The sequence below is a fragment of the Hemiscyllium ocellatum genome, chromosome 1 (genome assembly GCF_020745735.1).
Source record: "Hemiscyllium ocellatum isolate sHemOce1 chromosome 1, sHemOce1.pat.X.cur, whole genome shotgun sequence".
NCBI classification, from domain to species: Eukaryota; Metazoa; Chordata; class Chondrichthyes; order Orectolobiformes; family Hemiscylliidae; genus Hemiscyllium; species Hemiscyllium ocellatum.
The window spans coordinates 74,287,507-74,310,687 of record NC_083401.1 but is presented as its reverse complement, the minus strand read 5'-3'; the positions used below and the strand labels follow the sequence as shown (position 1 = coordinate 74,310,687).

General features: G+C 41.1%; 1 protein-coding gene across 1 annotated transcript in view; it reads right to left on the bottom strand.

Moving 5' to 3' along the window:
- Positions 1-23,181, bottom strand: part of itga2.2 (integrin, alpha 2 (CD49B, alpha 2 subunit of VLA-2 receptor), tandem duplicate 2) — a 190,496-nt gene that overhangs the window by 57,417 nt on the left and 109,898 nt on the right. The window contains exons 12-16 of the mRNA XM_060822696.1: positions 17,128-17,273; positions 13,415-13,558; positions 12,280-12,486; positions 9,289-9,419; positions 1,435-1,598 (exon numbers count right to left, since the gene is read on the bottom strand). Coding sequence (XP_060678679.1) covers positions 1,435-1,598; positions 9,289-9,419; positions 12,280-12,486; positions 13,415-13,558; positions 17,128-17,273 — 792 coding nt within the window. The remainder of the gene's footprint in view (positions 1-1,434; positions 1,599-9,288; positions 9,420-12,279; positions 12,487-13,414; positions 13,559-17,127; positions 17,274-23,181) is intronic.

Here is a 23,181-nt window from a genome sequence, read left to right as displayed (position 1 = left end):
AGTTCAGTGGCTAATGGGGAAGGCAAATGGAATGTTGGCCTTTATTTCAAAAGGAATGGAGTATGCAAGTAGGGAGGTTTTGCTAAGACTGTATAAGGCATTAGTCAGACCACACTTAGAATGGTATGAACAGTTTTAGGCCTCTTATTTAAGGAAAGATATACTATCATTAGAAGGAGTCCATAGAAGATTCACTTGGCTGATCCTTGGTAAGAGGAGAGGTTGAATAAGTTGGACCTGTACTCATTGGTATATAGAAGAATGGGTGATGAGCTTACTCAAACATACAAAATGTGGAGGTGTTGGACTGGTGTGAACAAAGTTAAAAATCACACAACAACCCCAGGTTATAGTCCAACATGTTTATTTGGAAGTACAAGTTCTCAGAGCACTGCTCCTTCATCATGTAGCTAGTGGGGCAGGGTCATAGGACACAGAATTTATAGTAAAAGATCAAAGTATCATACAATTGACACAATGTATTGAATATGTTAATAGGTCACGTTAGTTGTATGACACTTTGGTCTTTTACTATGAGCTCTGTGTCCTATGACCCTGCCCCACTAGTTACATGATGAAGGAGCAGCGCTCCGAAAGCTTGTATTTCCAAATAAACCTGTTGGATTGTAACTCAATCTTGTCAGATTAGATGCTGAAAGGTTGTTTCCCCTTATAGGTTTGTCTCACCCCAGAGGACTTAATTTCAGAGTAAGGAATCACCCAATTATTTCTTCTTTCAGAGACCAGTGAATTTGTAAAATTCTTTATCACAGAGTTGTATGGGCTATTTTGTTAAATAAAGTTAATGCTGAGATCGATTTTTTAATCGGTAAAGGAACCAAGGCTTATGGGGAAAAGGCAGGAAAATGAAGTTGAAGATTTCCACATCATTAAACGTTATCATTAAATGGCATAGTAGACTTAATGGGCTCAATGGCCCGCCTCTGCTCCCATATCTTCTGTCTTTGGAATCATTTTTAATTATGAATACCAAATAGGGTGAGTGTGAAGAACCTACGATAGGACTGTATGACATCTGACTATTTGAGATCCAAATGAAATTTTGGTTTGGAGGTCTGTGTGGTGGCTCCCAAAAGAACAACCATTTAACCAACATCCAAATTGGTTATGAATTCTTGCTAAACTAGAAATTATAAATATGCAATAATAAAATAAAATCAATAGATAAAATAAACTCTGCAAGTCCCACGCTTCCGTCCTATCTCAGGTAGTTAATAAGTAGAAACCCATGAAGAATCATGGGAAAGTAAGCTGGGGTTATGGTGTGACACTGCGATGATTCAAGTAGAACTTTAGGACAATGCTAATTTTGCTGTTAGTGTAAATATGGTTATATAAAATAAAATAACTGATATTGCTATAGTATATGACAGTTTATCCAATAAAAGTAGAACATCATTTAATGATTCTTACTGATTGATGATACTGAGTTTTCTGGTTTGATTGTTGCTTGGAAACATATTTTGACTTTGCCACAAATTAGCTGGTTTCCATTGATCTGACAAGTTTTGTTTAAAATTGACAATTTGGTTGGCTCAAACACCACTGTAAACCTTACAGTTGCAATGCTTCGTGACCTGAAAGAGTAGTAAAAACTCTGTTATACATGGTGGTTATCAATACTTAAATGGCAAAGCAGCATCAGTTAAATTATAAAATGCAGACTGGGTGACCATCTGTGTTGGGTCTGCAAAAACGACCCTGAGTTTGCAGTTGCCTGCACACCACTGTGTTCCCACACCAACATTTCTGCCACAGGCCTGGTGCAATATGTTCCAGCGAGCCTTGCTGCAAGCTCAAAGAACAGTATCTCATTTTCCGTTTGGGGACCTAGAAACCTCTGGGACCTCATATCGACTTCTTTTCTTCATTCATTTATGGAATGAGGACATCACTGATTAAGCATTTAGTACCCATCATCAATTACTCAAAGGACTGTGAAGAGTCAATCACATTGCTGTGGGCTTGGAGTCACATGTAGGCCAGACCGGGTAAAGGGGCAGTTTCTCTTAAAGAAATTAGTGAACCAGACAGGCTTTTCCTGACAACTGGTTTCATGATCATCATTAGACTTTTAACTCCAGATTTTTAAAAATTATATTCAAAATCCATTATCTGCCATGGCAGCATTCAAACCCAGGTCCCCACAGCATTACTTGGGTCTCTAGAATAACAGTCCAGTGATAATACCACTAATGTTAATAAGTTCAATACCTTTAGAGTTTGATTTCATCCTTCCATGTATTTACCCACCTCACACTCAGTCCACTGATGACACAGGTTGCTTTTATCATAGTCACCCATTCTCACATACTCCCAGACCCATTATCACATAGTATAAGTTGCATTCAGTACAGCTCACCCATTATCTTCTACTCTTAGCTCTTATCATTTATTCAGTTCTTTTTTATATCTGTCCTGGCCTGCTGTCGATAATCTCCTTGTTTACCTATCCCTTTTCATGTCTCTCTCTGCTCTATCACAACCTCTCCGTTTACCTCTACTCTTTTCACCCAAGCCCCGAAACTGAAATCCCACTTTTCTTCCCAGCTGCTGATACTTCTGATGAAGAGACACTGAACTTGGAGTTAACTTATCTTTCTTTTTACAGATACTCGTTCAGATCTTCAGCACCTGCAGTTCTTTGTTTTGTTATATCGATTAACTCAGAGCGCGTACAATTGCCCAATCTGGATAGTCTCACCATTGACTTTCATAACTGTTATCTCGCAAGCTGAATTTATACCAAAACATTAAATTAAACATCCAAGATAATCGCAAACAGCAATAACAGTTTATGATGGCAACACAATAATGTGATTTTGTCCCTTATCTCTGCACAAATTTATTTTCAGGTTATAGAGAGCATTGATTAGGGCAGAGTTCATGTTCATTCTTAATTATTCCACATTCCCCGTGAAAAGTTAAAGTCCTTGTAATACTGTCATGCACGCATGGTACTATGTGAGAAATTTCAGGACGTCAACTCATCAACAGTGAAGGAATTACTCCTCACCTCCATAGCATAGAAGTATCTGACATGATGAGAACCTATAAATAATGGTCTCCCATGACTTTGTCCCTCATGTGTATCTCCAGTTATTTCAGTTATCTTAAGTCAATTGAGACAGTGCATCCAGTAAATCTAATTTTGCCTTCACAAGGACTGTATGATGATTACTTCCACCAATCCTATTGCAGATAGATATACACAGGACAGTTTGGTTGGTGAGAAGGAGGTCAAGTATGTAAGTTCCTTGCTTTGGTTCTTCCGCTATTTTCTGTCTGTTTGTTCTAGTAGATACATCCTTCAGGACATGGCCAGCTTAGTTGATGTACTACTGAGGCATCTTCGGTGACTGATATTTATGTTCTACTGACTAAACTATATTATGTACCACACCCATGCATGCCTTACATCTTCAAGTGATGTTTAACAGCGAGAGTTTGTGATCTTAGGCCATTCGGCCCATCAAGTCTGCGCTGCCACTCAGTTATGGCTGATAAGTTTCTCAACCACATTCTCCCAGTTTCTCCCCTTGATTCCTTTGACAATCAAGAACCTATCTATCCCAGTCTTAAATACATGAAATGACCTGGCCTCCACACCTTCTGTGGCAATTAATTCCATAAATTTATCACTCTCCAGCTGAAGAGGTTTTGCCTTATCTCTTTTCTAAAAGGTCTTCCCTTTACTCTAAGGCTGTGCCCTTAGGTCCTTATCTCTCCTAACAATGGAAACATCTTCCCAACATCCTCTCTGTCCAGGCCATTCAGTTCTCTGTAAGTTTCAATTAAATTCCCCCCTCATCCTCTAAACTCCATCGACTATAAACCCAGAGTCCTCAAATGTTCCACATATGTTAAGCTTTTCATTCCTGGAACCATCTTCATGGGCCTCCTCTGAACATTCTCCAGAGCAGTTCATTATGCTCACTGGTTAGCACTGCTCCCTCACAGCACCAGGGACCTAGGTTCGATTCCAGCCATGGGCGACTGTATGTGTGGAGTTTGCACATTCTCCCTGTGTCTGCGTGGGTTTCCTCCGGTTACTCCGCTTTCCTTCCACAGTCCAAGGATGTGCAGGTCAGGTGAATTGGCTGTGCCAAATTGCCCTTAGAGTTAGGTGCATTAGTCAGAGGGAAATGGGTCTGGGTGGGTTATTCTTCAGAGGGTTGGTGTGGACTTGTTGGGCCAAAGGGCCTGTTTCCACACTGTCGGGAATCTAATCTAATCCTTTCTGAGATATGGGGTCCAAAACTGCACACAATACTCCAAATGTGGTCTGACCAGAGCCTTATCGAGCCTCAGAAGTAGAAACCACTGTGTGCCTACATATGTCGGATTAATCTTGCAACTGTGACAGACACACTTGGGATGTTTATGAATCAATCTGGAATGTTGAAAGACATGATGCTTTAAATGACAGGTTGTGGTAAACTGATCCATGTGAGTAATTTTGCAACTTGGAATTGCATCAAAGCCAGAGGACTGGGAGGTTTGGCTGGTGTTGTGATGTTCATAAGAGTGTAGTATTGTAGCCAGTCATCAAGTCCCTTAGACTCTGCAGGGTTGAGCGGTCTGAAATTTCCTCGCAAGGTCACAGACATGAACCAGTGCCCAGTAGTTTACAAGCCCCTCCCAGGGGGATTATCAGTGGAGGGAGGGTGATACAGTAAAACTACTGGGTGCCTTATCAGGTCAGTTCTCTGAGGAGATTGGCCACTGCGACATTTTACCAGCTGCAAATACACATGCAGCACAATTACCTGCTCCAAGGAAGTAACAACTGGTTAATACAGAGCTCCAATTGGTGACCCTACAAGGTTATGATGTTTTACTGGCTACTGATGTTTGGGATAGCAGGCTGCTAACTAATTGTAGGTAGTTGTCTGATGGCAGCTTTTACAGCTGGAGTCTCAGTGTCCCAATAAGTAGGTCTGCAAGCTGGAGGGAGTGCCCCCCACTTCAACAAACTTCGGGAAGGAGTTTCCTCTGGTCTTTATTTATTTTTAAAACTGTATGTCACAACAGTGAACACCTGTCCTGGGGGCGCCGCTCAGGGTTCAGAGCTGTTGTTCCTCTGATTGAATCAAAAACATCAGGAGTCTTCCTTGCATCTAATACTAGACAATAGTTAGCTTGGACAGTTAGTTTGTGATACAGAATGACACCAGCAGTGCATGTTCAAATGCTGCCCTAACTGAGATTCACATGAAGGACTCTCCCTTTCAACCTCTTGCCTAAGGCATGGTAACCCTCAGGTTAAGCCACCACCTCTGTAATGGAAAGCAGTCCTAAGGTGTGGTAAGACTATGGTAACTTTACCTTTTACTGGATACAGGAAGATAGTACACCAGTTTGGAGACTGCCAGACGTGGAATTATGGGAGCAATCAAGCTAATGAAAAAACTAATAAACCTACACATCACTAGGATACTATGGGTGATTTTTAGCATGGCCAATCCACCTAACCTGCAGAGGTGTGTATTATGGGAAGAAACCTGAGCACTTGGTGGAAACCCACACAAACACAGGGAGAATGTGCAAACTCCACATAGTCACCCCAGGCTGGTGACTATGAAACCTGAAAGAGTTAATTGATATCATGAGATAAGTTCCACCCTACAGGATGAAAAGGATTGTTCCTGGGAAGGTTAAGCAGTTCTTCAGTGCCAGGTCTGTATGAAAATGTTTCAGATACATTAAGTAACCTTACTGTTAGGTAGAAGCTGAAATCATACCAAGGACTCCAATGTATCTCAGATATAATGCACTGTTAAGCAACATGTAATTCTGTTCATTAAGACTGAGCCTATTCTCTGCTAAAAATGGAATGTGGACTTCCTTTCCCACATGGTATCAGCAAATAAGGCTAATACCAATAAAAAGGATTGCTGGTTGTGAGTCTACTCAAAGCAGCCCAAATGGTTCAGGTGAACATGACCATGATATATGATGCCTGAACATCAATCCCAGGGGATCTCCACTATAAACCTTCTTCTTGTTCAAAATAGAACTATGGTTCACCACCACAGTTAGTTTCTTATTGCTCACCAAATCTTCTTTCCAAATTGTTACTGTCCATTTTATTCCAAGGTCTCTCATACATATTTTAAACATTGAGCTCAGTGGAACATTTCATGAGAAAATGCACTGAAAAGTCTATGCACTCTCTATCTATGGCAAAATTTATTGTAAAAGTGTCGACATTTGTTCCTATGAAAGATATTGTGGTTTTTCTGATGTGATTTTGCAGCTTTAAGAATTTTCAACAACATGTTGAAACTCAGTCAATAATAAGTAAATAGTTCTCAAGTCGTTTGGACATAGGGTTATGATATAAAATGGGAGATATTGATTCATCCTTCCATTATACACTAACTTCAATAGAAAAAATATTGAGGGAGAATATAATGGCAACAGGTTAATACTACTCAAAGTCATAATGACCCCGACCTGTTTAAATAGAACATAGAACATAGATAAGTACCGCACAGAACAGGCACTTTGGTGCACGATATTGTGCCGAGGTTTAATCCTAATGTAAAATATAATAACTTAACCTATGCATCCTTCAACTCACTGCTATCCATGTGCATGTCCAGCAGTCGCTTAAATGTCCCCAATGACTGTGGTTCCACCAGCACAGCTGGCAACGCTTTCCATGCATTCACAACTCTCTCCGTAAAGAACCTACCTCTGACATCTCCTTTATACCTTCCTCCTAATATCTTCAAACTATGATTCCTCAAACTATGAGTCCTCATACAGATAATCCTGCACTGGGGAAAAGTCTCTGGCTATTGACTCTATCTATTCCACTCATTATTTTGCACACCTTGATCAGGTCTCCTCTTTTCCTCCTTATCTCCAGAGAGAACAGTCCAAGCTTATTCAACCTTTCTTCATAAGGAAAGCCCTCCAAACCAGGCAGCATCCTGGTAAACCTTCTTTGCATCCTCTCCAAAGCCTCTGTATCTTTCCTATAGTAGGGTGACCAGAACTGGACACAATATTCCAAGTATGGTCTCACCAGGGACTGGTAGAGCTGCAGCAAAACCTTACAGCTCTTAAACTCAATCCCCCGTTAATGAAAGCCAAAATACCATATGCTTTCTTAACAACCCTATCCACTTGGGTGGCAAATTTGAGGGATCGATGTACTTGCACATCCAGATCCCTCTATTCTTCAGAATCCTATCTTTAATCCTATATTCAGCATTCGAGTTCGACCTTCCAAAATGCATCACTTCGCATTTATCCAGGTTGAACTCCATCTTCCATTTCTCAGCCCAGTCTGCATCCTGTCTATGCCGCGCTGCAGCCTACAGTGACCCTCGATACTTTTGACGACACCTCCAACCTTTGTGTTATCTGCAAATTTACTAACCCACCCCTCAACCTCCTCATCCAAGTCATTTATAAAAACTACAAAAGAGCAGAGGCCCAAGTACAGAGCTCTGCGGGACCCCACTCAACACTGACCTCCAGGCAGAATACTTTCCATCTACAACCACTCTCTCCCTTTTAGCAGCCAGCCAATTCTGACTCCAGATAGCCAAATCTCCCTGTATCCCATACTTCCTGACTATATGAATGGGCCTACCATGGGGAATCTTATCAGATGCCTTGCTGAAGTCCATATACACCACATCCACTGCTTGACCATCATCGACCTGTCTTGACACTTCCTTAAAGAACTCAATAAGATTTGTGAGGCATGACCTGCCCCTCACAAAGCCATGCTGACTGCCTTTAATCACACTATGCTTTGCCAAGCAGTCATAAATCCTACCCCTCAAAATTCTTTCCAAAACTTTGCTGACCACAGACGTAAGACTGACTGGTCTGTAATTGCCAGGGATTTCCCTATTACCCTTCTTGAAAAGAGGGCATGAACACAGCTTGGCAGAAAGGATTAGGGAGAACCCAAAGGCATTTTACTCATATGAGAGGAATAAGAGAATGATCAGGGAGAAGGTAGGGCCAATCAGGGATAACAGAGGGAACTTGTAAGTGGAGTCTGAACAGATAGGGAAAGCTCTAAATGGTTTTTTTGCTTTGGTTTTCATCAAGGAAAGGGAACTTGTTCCAAATGAAAACTTAGAGGAGGTGGGATACAGTCTTGACCAGATCAAGATTTGCATCCTTCCAATCCTCCAGTACAATTCAAGTGCAGAGTGAGGAGGTAAATATCCTCGCCAGTGGCTTCGCAACCTCCTTTCTTGCTTACCGGAGCAGCCTAGGATAAATCTAGTCTGGCCGTGGGGACTTATAAATCTTAATGTTTTCCAAAATTTCTAGTACGTCAACATCATCAATCTTGATCTGGTCAAGACTGTATCCCACCTCCTCTAAGTTTTCATTTGCAACAAGTTCCCTTTCCTTGATGAAAACCAAAGCAAAAAAACCATTTAGAGCTTTCCCTATCTGTTCAGACTCCACGTACAAGTTCCCTCCGTTATCCCTGATTGGCCCTACCTTCTTCCTGATCATTCTCTTATTCCTCTCATATGAGTAAAATGCCTTTGGGTTCTCCCTAATCCTTTCTGCCAAGCCGTATTCATGCCCCCTCCTGGGTCCCCTCAGTCCATTTCGGAATTGGTGTTCATGTATCCTGGTGGCTAGTTTTCTGCCTGTTTTTTCCAATGGGGTGTTTGTTTCAGTCCTTGCACGGTATTCTGTAAATGACTACATTGGACAGACAGGTAGAAAACTAGCCACCAGGATACATGAACACCAACTAGCCACAAAAAGACATGACCCGCTCTCACTAGTATCCTCACATACGGATGAGGAAGGACACCACTTTGACTGGGACAACATATCCATCTTAGGACAAGCGAAACAAAGACATGCACGAGAATTCCTAGAAGCATGGCATTCCAACCGGAATTCTATCAACAAACACATTGAGTTAGACCCCATCTACCACCCCCTGAGAAAAGGAACAGGAAGTGACTTCACCACAGGAAATGACATCACCAACCCAAAGAAACCCAAACATATAAATAGAAAGCAGGATTTTCAGCATTGCTTTGTGTGAGGCCCACTGAAGATGTTACCTATTAGGGTAACGAAATGTCTGGAATGAACCTTGCAGCTCAACGAGCAAATCTACATCCGAAACATCAACCTGAGCTACAAATCTTCTCAAAACTCGATCAGACACCATATTCTATGGCCCTAATTACTCACAGAAAATGCCATGGTACTTCTTCAAATAACATATCAGAAATTGAAAAGAGTCATCAAGTCACCTACCAGAGTTGCACAACATTTCCAATGGATCCAATTGACAAGTCTGTGATGGTATCACCATTCAAATCCTTCTGCCCATCAATGGATAATCCAAAATATTGCAATTGACGGCTGATCTTTGAGGCTTGTATTCTCTAGAAACCAGATCAAAATATGTTTAGAATGTTTATTTGGAGATAGAATAGTATGATGGAAATAAAGGATGCAATTTTATAGAATCATGGATAGTTTAGAGCATAGAAAAAGGTCACTTATATGTAACCTGTGAAAAATGAACCACCTAGTCAAATCCCACTTTCACTCATTTGCCCAGTAGTCCTGCAGCTTATACCACTTGAAGTCTCTATCCAGAAAGCTTTTAAATTAGTTATGTATTTCTATCTTTATTATCCTTTCTGCCGTGAGTTCCAGACCCCTACTTACCATGCCCCTCCACCTCCCCCAACTCTTGGATGAAAAAGATTGTCTTTATCTCCCCTCTTACTTTTCTACCAAAAATTTTAAATCAATTGCCCCCAGTCCCTGATGTCTCTGCTAAAGCAATTAAGCCCTCTCATTCACTCTATCCAAGAACCTCACAATCTTATACATGTCAATTAAATCTCCCCTGAGACACCTCTGTTCCAAAGTGTATGATTCCAATCAATTTAATCTTTCCTCATTGTTGCAATTTTTTTTGCAGACCTGGCAACATCCTCATAGAACGTCTCTGTGCCTTCTCTGGTACACTGATGTCCTTTCTGTAATGAGATGACCAACTGCACATGGCACTGAAGTTGTGTGCTAACTAATGATTTATATAGATTCAGTGTAACCTCCATGCTCTTATTTTCTGTATCTTGGTTAATAAAGGCAAGGATTTCTTGTGCCTTCTTTTCTAACTTACTGACCTATCCTACCTTCAGGGAACTGTGGACATTCATTGCAAGATCCCATAGTTTCTTTGCCCGTTGTCACATTCTAACATTAACAGTATATTATTTTTCATTGTTTTACTTCCCCACATTTACCACTTTGCAGATGAATTCCATTTAACAATCTTCAGCAAACTTGAATTCCATTGATAATTTCCTGTTGTCTACAGCTATCCTCATGATCAAACATGGCCAGTTTTGATGGCATCTACAAGCTGATCGATTTGATCCATGTACTGTGCCAGACTAATGTATAGCAGAGTATGCCTTCCTCAGATGTTTAGAGACTTTTTTCATCCCTAACAGTAAACACATGCTTGCACAATTTGAGAGACAAAAAATACATGAAATTTATCCAGATATTTCATAACACAGATGAATATTTCAAAATAGAATACATTTTGATGTAAGAGAACAGATGATTACATAGAGTCTTTCATGACATCAGAATCTCCCAAAACAATTTATGGCAAATCATCATTGTTGAATTGTAGTCATGGTTGCAATGTAAGAGTCACGGCAGCCAATTTGTGTACAACTAAATCCCAAAATCAGCAATATGATTATGCCAATTAACCTGTTTTTTGAGTTTGTTGCAAGGTCAATTATTGTCCAGAACACCATTCCTTCGAAATCATGTCATGGGAGGGGAGGCACAGGCCTTGCTTTAATATCTCAGACAAAATGAATTGGCATTACTAACACAGCAGCAGGACTGAAGGAGTGCCTCAGGTCAAGAATTCTGTGCTCACATTCCTGGAATGTAACATAGAATCCAAAATGTTGCACACGAAGGTGAGAATACTACAAACTAAATCTGGATTATCAACAGGATAAAAGAACCCTCTTACCTTATCCCTGTCAGCAAAGAGTGATAATCTATTCAACATCCAATAAGTCACTAAGATCCCTTCAGAAACACAGCCAAACTTCTTGAAAAATTAACAGGAAGACAAAAGCTCCTCACTTGTAAATTGGATGTGTACCGTAGAGGGTAAGGGAATAGGCAGCTGTGTGTAATAATGAAAGCATTAACTGAATCCATGTGATTAAAATTGACAGGACGAATAGTGTTTGATGCAGTTTGACCTCATGACCTACCCATCTAATTGTGTCCTTACCAAAATAGGCAAATGGACTGAGGAGTGATAGATGGAGTTTAATTTAGATAAATGTAAGGTACTGTATTTTGGAATGGAAATGTTGAACATGACTTATACAGTTAATGGTAAGGTCCTGGGGAATGTTGCTGAACAAAGAGACCTTGGAGTGCAGGTTCATAGCTCCTTTAAAGTGAAATCGCAGGTAGACAGGATGGTGAAGGCAGCATTTGGTATTCTTTTCTTTATTGATCAGTGCATTGAATACAGGAGTTGGCGGCTGTATTGCCACTGTATAGGACATTGGCTAGACCACTTTTGGAATACTGTGTGCAATTCTCCCTACTATAGGAAGGATATTATGAAACTTGAAATGTTTTAAAAACAATTTACAAGGTTGGAGGGTTTGAGCTATAGGGAGAGGCTGAATAGTCTGGGGCTATGTTCTCTGGAGCATCAGAGGCTAAGGGGTGACCTTATGGAGGTTTATAAAAAAACATGAGGGGCATGGTAGGATAAATAGACAAGGTGTTTTTCCCTAGGGTAGGGGAGTCCAGAACTAGAGGGCATAGGTTTAGGGTGAGAGGGGAAAGATTTGAAAGGGTCCGAAGGTGCAGCTTTTTCATGCAGTGGGTGACATGGAATGAGCTGCCAGAAGAAGTGGTAGAGGCTGGAATGATTACAACATTTAAGAAGCATCTGGATGGGTATATGAATAGGGAGGTTTTAGAGGGATATGAGCCAAATGCTGGCAAATGGGTCTATATTTATTTAGGATATCTGTTCAGCATGGACAAGTTGGACAGCATGTTTCCATACTGTCCATCTCTATGACTCTAAATGTTGCAAAGCGCAGGTCACGCAGTGTACCTGCAACTTTCAATCCCTCCAGCTTCTGCAGCATTGGCCTCTGAATGTTATAGCGTGAAATGTTTCTGCCAAGATCTCAGTTTAAATCAGGATTATCAGGAAGTTCTTACTTGTGTATGTTTTGACAGGATCGATGTTTGGTCTCCGTTAAAAATGTATACGACTCCATGTTGTTCATCTTCTACAGGGGCTCCAACTGCAACGTCATTGTAGCCATCCAGATTGATGTCAGCAACAGCAGCTATAGCAGCTCCAAATCGAGTGTTCTTACCATCAACTGGCCCTTCTAAGATGCCTCGCTTTTCCAGGCTACCTTGCTGCATGACACAATTACCTGTATTGTGTTAGACTGCATTGGTGTTGATCCATTGCACAAATAAATGATACATGGTTCAAAGATAATGCTATTTTTAATATTAGTGCAGCATATTTACCATTTCATTGCTTCAGATAAAAAAAAGGCCTTTCTGGATTACTGATTTCATTACATTATAAATGTCGTATTATTCAGTTTAATATTGCAGTTTGAATCAATGCCATCCATTCTACTAATGTGCTCCAGGCTCTATGTTATGAGCCAACTAACTAATTTTTGGTAAGGATACTTCCACTCAGTGTGATTAAATAACATATGTTTTGACTTGTACTGTACAAGGTATAATGGTGTGAAAACGTTCATACGAAGGAATGCCTTAAAAATCACCAAGTATGATAATGTCACAGGGACTTGTGGTCAACAGCAGCTTAGGATCTCAAAGGAGAACATCCTAACATACAGCTCCTCCACACAGTCTTTGTAACAATGTCTATCACAACAATGCAACCTTTACTAATTGCCAGCATGCAATAAATGACTTCTTGTTCAATACAATAGCCTATTCTAGTTAGAGCTATAAGTATTTTTTCTACCCCACATTAGACCAAGTGGGCCCTATAGATCTTTACAAACTTACCACATTGTGAGCTGCAATCTAAGTTTATCTTTACAGACTTATAAACTTCCTGTTCTTTTATCGAGTAATGTTTTGCTGCTGTGCTACAGCTTGATGTCATTAGGCTTGCAAGGCTAAATAAAATGCTTGTGTAAATGTTTAGGAAATATTTATAGTCTAAGTTATTCCAACAGGATTTTTAAAAAATTCAATACAAGTCAACTGAATGATTTTTATTGGCACAAAATGTGTTTCTGCAAAGCAGCTTTTGGTCAAGTAATTGCAACTAGATTCTACAGAAAGCTGTTTTTACCTGATTGACAGAAAATACATACACTCTTCCTTCTTCATTTTTGTGTTGACCCATAAACATAGGTGACCCAACCAATAGTACGTCCGTAAACAAATCTTTGTTAACATCGATAGAGCACAATACACTTCCAAAATAGGACCCAAGCTAAAAAGGAAAGCAGATGATCAGTCAATTTAAATGATGAAACAAATAGGCATAATTTAAATGGATATGTTTGCTTGCACAGCACTGTTAGAATTACATTGATGTCCCAGTGGCAAGCACTTCCTATATTCATACTAATATACTATAATTAAAGAACAGCATTGTCTACTCCAATGATAGCAATGCACATCTCCACGGCTAGAAAAAGTGCTATACAAAGACATTTCTCCCCATAAATGATATACTTTACTTATTAGATCTCTGTTATGCACTTGCTCTATTTCCTTTTGTCCCCATTGATACCAAATTTTAAACAAATACCTTAATTTATACAGTAGGTAAAATGGGGTGGACTGGTTGGTAAGACAACTCTAATTGACTAGTGTGTTACAATGGTGAAACAAAAGTTGGAATGATGTCAAATAAAGATGTCCTATATCCTAGCATTGACTGATTGAGTCAAATGCCCCTTTGGTGTTTGTAATAGACGGAGTGTAGAAAGTACCCAACCAGCCATGTGTACAAAGCCCAATACAAAAAGCAACCTGTTAGCTGGGATTCATGATTGGCTAGCACTTGTTGGACAATCATGACTGTGTTACTTACCTTACAAGTGACCAATTTAAGATAATCAGTCAAGCTCATTATATGCCACATTCATAATTGCTAGATGTGACATGTATTCAGATGACAGGACCAATTCTCAGTGAGTGAAAGGAATATTTACAAGCCTTGACCCTTATTTAAATTACACTGAAGATTGGTAAGCATAGGTATCTTCTTAGCTTTCTCCATGGCAATACCTTGGTGAATTTTGGTGACTTGCCAATCAAACACCACCATTTTCATTTGTTAAGTTATTTGAATTTTGATATTCCTCTCTTCGGCCTGATGAATGCAAAATATAAAGCTTTGGCAACACATCTCTTTTTAGCAATTTTATTCTGTTACCACAGATTCTCCTCTGCTTTTCACCAGCTGTAGCACTGATGGGAAAGGAGCAAAGACCCATGGTCAGGTCTCTTCATTTGTTATTGCGGCCTGATGCTTCCTGAGGTATTTGCATACTACTAAGCCTGCCTTGTAATAGGAGCAGGCCAAAAAAAATGCAATATTAGGATAGGAGAGGTAGCACTTCCCACCTACACTGTAATGCAAAGTGGTAGATTGGGGATGAAGTAGGACAAAGTGAAATGCCCTGTCTTCAGTATTGGGGGCCCTACATTGCAGTATTAGATCAAAGCAGAGAAAGGTTTCTTTTGACTTATTTTCTACAGAAACTGTTGTTCAGGCACTTAAAATTAATTAAGCAGCCATAAACAGTAGAGTTCACTGTTGTTTGTTACTTATGTAAATGCTTTGGATGAGAATTTCGGAGGCATGGTTCATAAGTTGCAAATGAGACTAAAATTGGTAGTACAGTGGACAGTGAAGAAGGTGATTTGAGATTACAAAGGAATCTTGATCAATTGGGCCTGTGGGCCAAGTAGCAGCAGATGCAGTTTAATTTAAATACATGTGAGCTGTTGTATTTTGGTAAGATGAACAAGGACAGGGCTTCATCCCCACCCCCATTAATCCATTGTACTCTTTGCTACCTTCCCCCACCCTCCTCTCTGACCTATCACCTCCAATCCCACCCCCATTCACCTATTGTACTCTATACTTCTTTCTCCACTCTTCCACACCCCTCTCATTTATCTCTCCACTCTGTAGGCATCCTACCTCTATTCCTGATGAAGGGCTTTTGCCCAAAATGTTTATTTTCCTGCTCCTCGGATGCTGTCTGACCCACTGTGCTTTTCCAGCACCACTCTAATCTAGACTCTGGTTTCCAGCATCTGCAATCCTTGTTTTTACCTTACGCAATTAATGGTGGGGCCCTGGTAAGTATTGTTGAATAGAGAGACTTAGGGGCTCAGGCATACAGTTCTTTGCAAATTGTGTCACAGGTAGTCAGGATGGTGAATAAGGCATTAAGCATGCTTGTCTTCATTGCTCAGACCATTGAGTATAGGTGTTAAGAATTATGTTGTGGTTGTATACGATGTTGATGAGGCCTCTTTTGGAGTACTATGTAGAGTTCTGGTCAGCCCTCCTATAGGATGGATGTTATTAAATTGGAGAGGGTTCAGAAAATATTATATGGATGTTACTGAGACTGGAGGGTATGAATTATAAGGAGAGACTGGATAGGCTGTGTCTTTTTTTAGTGGAGTTGAAATGTAAATCTCCAATTTAATAATATCCTTCTGATAGCAGGGTTGATGAGAACTGTACATAGTACTCCAGAAGAGGCCTCACCAACATCATGTACAACCACAACATAATTCTCAGCACTTATACTCAGTGGTCTGAGCAATGAAGACAAGCATGCTCAATGCCTTATTCACCACCCTGACCACCTGTAGATGGTTGGGCAGTGACCTTATGGAGTTTTATAAAACGATGAGGACATAGGTAATGTGAATAGCAAAGATATTTTCTCTGAGGTAGGGGAATTCAAAATAGAAGATACAATTTTAAGGTGAGAGGAGAAAGATCTAAAAAGAACCTGAGGGGCAATGTTTTCACAGACAGGGTGGTTTGTATGTGGAATGAACTGCCAGAGGAAGTGGCTAATGCAGGTGCAGTTACAACATTTATAAGACATTTGGACAGGTACATAAATAGGCAAGCTTTAGAGCTAAATGGGCCAAATGCAGCAAATGGGACTAGTTTAGTTTGTGAAACTTGGTTGGCGTACACACAAGGGTCAGTTTCCGTGCTGTATGACTGGTATTCCAATCTTCCCTTTACTCCTGTCAACAGAAGTGTCCATAATTGCCTGAAGGGCACTTTGAAGATATGGTGGCAAAACAATAAGTTGTTATTTAATTTTGCCTCCCCAGGGCTCTACTTTCGTATCAAACAGAAAATGATACAAACATAGGACATAAGACAGCATCTGATTTTTTTCTTGATTTTTTGAAGCACATTGCTCAGTCAAAAAGAAATATCATCTGCCTGGACTGTCATGTGCCTGAAAAATGGAAATAGATGCATTGTGTCAAACAGACATGTGCAGATAACATCCTTCCCTATTGTCCTGCAGCAATGAGAGGGACCCTATGTCAAGGGCAAGTTCTTTTTTTACTTATGGATGGTACGTCAATGAATGAGCTAAAATTGTGTTTAGCAAGTAGTTTCCTGTTCGAAAATTATAATGGTGTCAAAGATTGCAGGCTGAATCAAGTCAATGCTTCCCTCGATAAATCATAGAATGCAAGGCTCGGCTTTCTGATGAATTACAGTCAAAAAGTGCTGGAGAAATGCAGCAGGTCAGGCAGCATCCAAGGAACAGGAGAGTCAACATTGCGGGCATAAGCACCTTTTGACTTTGATCTCCGGAATCTGCACTCCTCACTTTCTCCTTTCTGATGAATTAACTTAGTTTCTCTTCCTTAAAAAAATGCAGTTATTTTGTGCCCTCATTTCCCTTATCCTCAAAAACAGAAACAGAAGGCTATGCAATTATACAAAGGCCAATCAAAATAATAAAGAAAATAAGGGGTTAGCACTGTACATGCCTGTTCTCCTTTTGCAGTCTGCTTAATTGTCACTTCATCATTTGATCCGACTGTGTATACAACTACTTGTCCTGTGTGTTGGAAACGTGGTGCTCCAGCAACATAGAGCACAGAGTAATTTGTAATCAAGGATGTCACTGAGTAACCTGGAAAGAAAAATACATATATCAGACCAAATATTACTGCAAAAGTTATAGCTGGTTGCTAAAGTATAAATAATAAACCAAATATATAAAATATATATGATATAAATATGCTTTAAATTCTTAGATTGTATTTTAAGTGCTTAATTTAAAAGCATGTGTTTTGTAGATGAGAGTATCAGAATACTTTTGGCTTATTAGGCTTGCTCCCTTTGCCTCTAAGCCTTGGTGCTAGTTAGCGTGAGTGTATCTGAAGCCTGTTTAATCTGCTCTCATCAAAATCCACTGTGTTATATACAATAATTGTGTATCAGTTTTGTCAGGGCCTTGCACATGGAAAAGGCCATTGATTTACAGTGGATACAGCCGAGCTAACAGTCACATTAAAGCATATTTTGTCCAAATAAAAACCTGTAAGAAGAGAAGAATACTGGGCTTCTGTGATAGCGTCATAGAGTCATAGAAATGTACAGCATAGAAACAGATCTTTTGGTCCAGCTTGTCCATGCTGACCAGACATTCTAAATTAATCTATTCCCATTTGCTAGCATTTGGCCCATATTCCTCTAAACCCTTCCTATTCATACACCATCAAAAGGCCTTTTAAATGGTGTAATTATAGCAACTATACCACCCTCTGTGTGAAAAAGTTGCCCCTTAGGTCTTTCCCCTCTCACTGCAAACCTATGCCCTCTAGTTCTGGACTCAGCCTAGGGAAAGGACCTTGTCTATTTACCCTATCATTGCCCCTCATGATTATATAAACATCTGCAAGGTTGCTCCTCAGCCTCCAACACTCCATATGAAAACAGCCCTAGCCTATTCAGCCTCTCCCTATAGCCTAAACCCTCCAATCCTGGCAACATCCTTGCAAATCTTTTCTGAACCCTTTCAGGTTTCACAACATCCTTGTTATAGCAGGGAGACCAGAATTGCATAGAGTATTTCAAAAGTAGCTAACCAATGTCTTAGAAAGCCTCAACATGACCTCCCAATTTCTATACTCAGTGCACTGTCCAATAAAGACTACCGTACAAAATGCCTTCTTTACTATCCTGTCTACCCCCGTGACTCTGCTTTCAAGGAACTATAAACCTGCACTCCAAGGTCTCTTTGTTCAGCGATACTCCCCAGGACCTTACCATTAAGTCATAATCATAGAGTCATAGAGATGTATAGCAGGGAAACAGACCCTCAGTCCAGCTCGTCCATGCCAACCAGATATCCTAACCTAGTCTAGTCTCATTTGCTAGCACTTGGCCCATATCCCTCTAAACCCTTCCTATTCATATACCCATCCAGATGCCTTTTACATGCTGTAATTGTACCAGCCTTCATCACTTCCTCTGGCAGTTCATCCCATACATGCACCACCCTCTGTGCGAAAAAGTTGCCCCTTTTATATCTTGCCCCTCTCACCCTAAAGCTATGCCCTCCAGTTCTGGGCTCCCCTACCCCAATGACCTTGTCTATTTATCCTATCCATGATAAGTCTTTCCCTGGTTTGCCTTACCAAAATGCAGGATATCACATTTATTTGAACTAAATGTGGTGTCTGTAGGAAAAGGGGCATTTCTCCTCTAAGGCCTTTACTTTCTGCTATTTGTGGTTCATGTATGTTTACAGCAATAAATTAATGCATTCTCTGAGTATTTTCTGGAAACCCAACAAAAGAAATATCCTCTATTGAGCTGGGGTCAGGTGATTGAGTGGTGAAATGGGTGGGGGAGGGGCAGGGTAGTTGTCTCCTGTCTTTCTCGTTACTCTGACAGTACAACTACTCCGGCACCTATTTTTGAAGTAACCCTAGAAATCTGTGGGTGAGATAAAGGCTGGAATAATGGCTATCTGCCCCAATTTCTTCTTTGCACCATGGTGGGACCTCTACAAACAGGACAGTCTTCACCTGAACCAGAGGGGTACCAATACCCTGGGTGGGAAATTTGCTAATGCTCTGCGGGGGTGGGGGGGGGGGAGGTGGGGGGAGGGGGGGGAGGGAAGGGTTTAAATTAATGCTGCAGTTGGGGTGGGAACCTAAATTGTAGTTCCAGTGTACCGGAGGTTGAAGGTAGTGAGGTCAGGGATAGATCTACAAGGTCATGAGAGGGTACTGGCAATCATGGTGTTGGTTTGAAGTATGTCTACATGAATGCCAGGAGCATCCGGAATAAGGTGGGTGAACTTGCAGCATGGGTTGGTACCTTGGATTTCGATGTTGTGGCCATTTCAGAGAGATGGGTAGAGGAGGGTCAGGAATGGTTGTTGCAGGTTCCAGGATTTAGTTGTTTCAGTAAGAACAGAGACCATGGTAAAAGGTAGGGGCTGTGGCATTGTTAATCAAGGGTAGTATTACAGCAGCCAAGATGACATTTGAGACTCATCCACTGAATTAGGTTGGGCTGAGGTTAGAAACATGAAAGGAGAGGTCACCCTGTTAGGGGTTTTCTATTGGCCTCCAAATTTTTCCAGGAATGTAGAGGAAAGAAGAGCAAAGATGATTCCCAATAGGAGCTAGAGTGACAGGGTAGTTGCTATTAGATTAGATTCCCTACAGTGTGGAAACAGGCCCTTTGGCCCATGAAGTCCACACGGATCCTCCGAAGAGTAACCCCCCCCCCCAGAGCCATTCTCCTACCCTATATTTACCCCTGACTAATGTACCTAACAGTACGGGCAATTTAGCATGGCCAATTCACCTAACCTGCACAGCTTTGGACTGTGGGAGGAAACCAGAGCACCTGGAGGAAACCCACGCAGACATGGGGAGAACGTGCAAACTCCACACAGAGGCTAGAATTGAACCAGAGTCCCTGGTGCTGAGAGGCAGCAGTGCTAACCACTGAGCCACCATGCTGCCGTTCTGGAGTCTTTATCTTACCCAACATTGACTACCCAAGTTAGAAAGATCAGTTTTTGTTCAATGTATGTAGGAGGATTTTCTGACACAGTATGTAGACAGGCCAACAAGAGGTGATGCCATATTGGATTTGATACTGGGGACTGAACCTGGCCATGTGTTAAATTTGGAGGTAGGTGAGCACTTTGACAATAGTGACCACAATTCAGTTATGTTTACAATAGCAATGGGCAGGGGTAGTTATATACCACAGGGAAGGAGTGATAACTGGGGGCAAGGCAATTACGATGTGATTAGGCAAGATTTAGGATGCATAGGATGGGGAAGGCAACTGCAGGGGATGGGCACACTTGAAATGTGGAGCTTATTCAAGGAACAGCTATTGCAGGTCCTTGATAAGTATATACCTATCAGGCAGGGAGCTGGTTGTCAAGAGAGGGAGCCAGGGGTTACTAAAGAAGTTGAACCTCTTGTCAAGAGGAAGAAGAAGGCTTATGTGAGGATGAGGCGTGAAGGCTCAGGTAGGGGGCTTGAGAGTTATAAGTTAGCCAGAAAAGATCGAAAGAGAGGGCTAAGAAGAGTGAGGAGGGGACATGAGAAGTTGTTGGTGGATAGGATCAAGGAAAACCCTAAGGCCTTCTGTATGTATATTAAGTTTAAAAGAATGATGAGAGTAAGATTAGGGCCAATCGGAGATAGTAGTTTAAAGTTGTGTGTGGATATAGGGGAAGCGTTTAATGAATACTTTTCGTCAGTATTCACATTGGAAAAGGGCAGTGTTAGTGAGAAAATGGAGAAACAGGCTGTTATATTAGAACATAGAACAATACAGCACAGAACAGGCCCTTCCGTCCACGATGTTGTGCCGAACATTTGTCCTAGCTTAAGCACCTATCCATGTACCTATCCAATTGCCGCTTAAAGGTCATCACTGATGTTGACTCTGCCACTCCCACAGGCAGCACATTCCATGCCCCCACCACTCCCTGACAAAACCCCTATACCTTCCACCCTTCACCTTAACTTTATGTCCCCTTGTAACACTCTGTTGTACCCGGGGCAAAAGCCTCTGACTGTCTACTCTATCTATTCCCCTGATCATGTTATAAACCTCTATTGAGTCACCCGTCATCCTTTGCCTTTCCAATGAGAAAAGGCCTAGCACTCTCAACCTATCCTCGTACGACCTATTCCCCATTCCAGGCAACACCCTGGTAAATTTCCTCTGCACCCTCTCCAAAGCTTCTGGGATTGTGGTTGACACTGAGGAGGTACTAAAAATAAATAAGACCCCTGGGCTGGATGGGATTTATCCTCCGATTCTCTGGGAAGCCAGGAAGGTGATTGCCAGGGCTTCGATCTTTACATCATCATTGTCGACAGGAGTAATGGCAGAAGACTGGAGGAGAGTAAATGTTGTTCCCTTGTTTAAGAAGGGGAGTCGGGACAGCTCTGGTAATTATAGGCCAGTAAGCCTTACTTTGGTTGTGCGTAAGGTGTTGGAAAAGGTTATAAGAGATAGGATTTATAATCATCTGGAAAGGAATAATTTGATTAGAGATAGTCAACACGTGAAGGGTAGGTCGTGCCTAACCTATCTTATTGAGTTCTTTGAAAAAGGTGACAAAACAGGTGGATGAAAGTAAAGCGGTTGATGTGGTGTACATGGACTTCAGTAAGGCATTTGATAAGGTTCCACATACGGAGCTTCGGGATTGAAGGTGATTTCGTGGTTTGGATCAGAAATTGGCTAGCTGAAAGAAGACAGAAGGCAGTGGTTGATGGGAAATGTTCATCCTGGAGCTCATTTACCAGTGGTGTGCAGCAAGGATCTGTTTTGGGGCCACTGTTGTTTGTCATTTTTATAAATGATCTGGACGTGGGTGCAGAAGGATGGGTTAGTAAATTTGCGGATGACACTAAGGTAGGCAGAGCTGTGGATAGTGCCGAAGGATGTTGTGGGTTACAGGGGGACAGAGATAAGATGCAGAGCTGGGCTGAGAAGTGGCAAATGGAGTTTAATGTGGAAAAGTGTGAGGTAGTTCACTTTGGAATAAATAACAGGAATGCAGAATACTGGTCTAATGGTAAATTTCTTGGCAGTGTAGATGAATAAAGAGATCTTGGTGTCCTGGTGCATAAATCCGTGGAAGTTGCTACCCAGGTTGATGTTAAGAGGGCTTATGAGTATTGGAGTTTATTGATCGGGGAATTAAGTTTTGGAGCCATGAGGTCATGCTTCAGCTGTACAAGACACTGGTAAGGCCGCACCGGAAGTATTGCATTCAGTTTTGGTCACTGCATTACAGGAAGGATATGGAAGCTTTGGAAAGGGTTCAGAGGAGATTTACTGGGATGTTGCGTGGTCTGGAGGGAAGGTCTTATGAGGGAACTGAGGCTGTTTTCATTGGAGAGAAGAAGATTGAGAGGTAACTTAATCGAGACGTATAAAATAATCAGAGGGTTAGATAGGGTGGACAGTGAGAACCTTTTTCCTCAGATAGTAAAGGCGAACACAAGGGGACATAGTTTTAAATTTAGAGGTGATACATTTAGGACAGATATCAGGGATATTTTCTTTACTCAGAGAGTAGTAGGGGCGTGGAGTGGCCTGCCTGCAACAGTAGTAGACTCGTTGATGTTAAGGCGATTGAAATGGGCATTGGACATACATATGAATAATAATGGAACGATGTAGGTTAGATGGGCATCAGATTATTTTCACAGGTCAGTGCAACAACAAGGCCCAAAGGGCCTGTACTGCACTGTAACATTCTATGTTTGATGAACAAACCATTCCTCAGATAAAATGGAGGAACAATTGCCTCATTTCTGAAGAAGAAGTTAGGATTCAAGTAATGACTGAATTGAATAAGTTATGGATCAGAGTAATTCCAGATCAAACCAGTGACAGGTTTTGGGAAAGAAGTTTGGGACTTTTTTTTTGTGGGAAATATCTAGATTGAGCTTAACAAAGAAACATGAAAATTTTGTGTCACTGAATCTGCAAGTGTATACTTGCAGCCCACCTTGATGTTTAATTTCATCTTATTT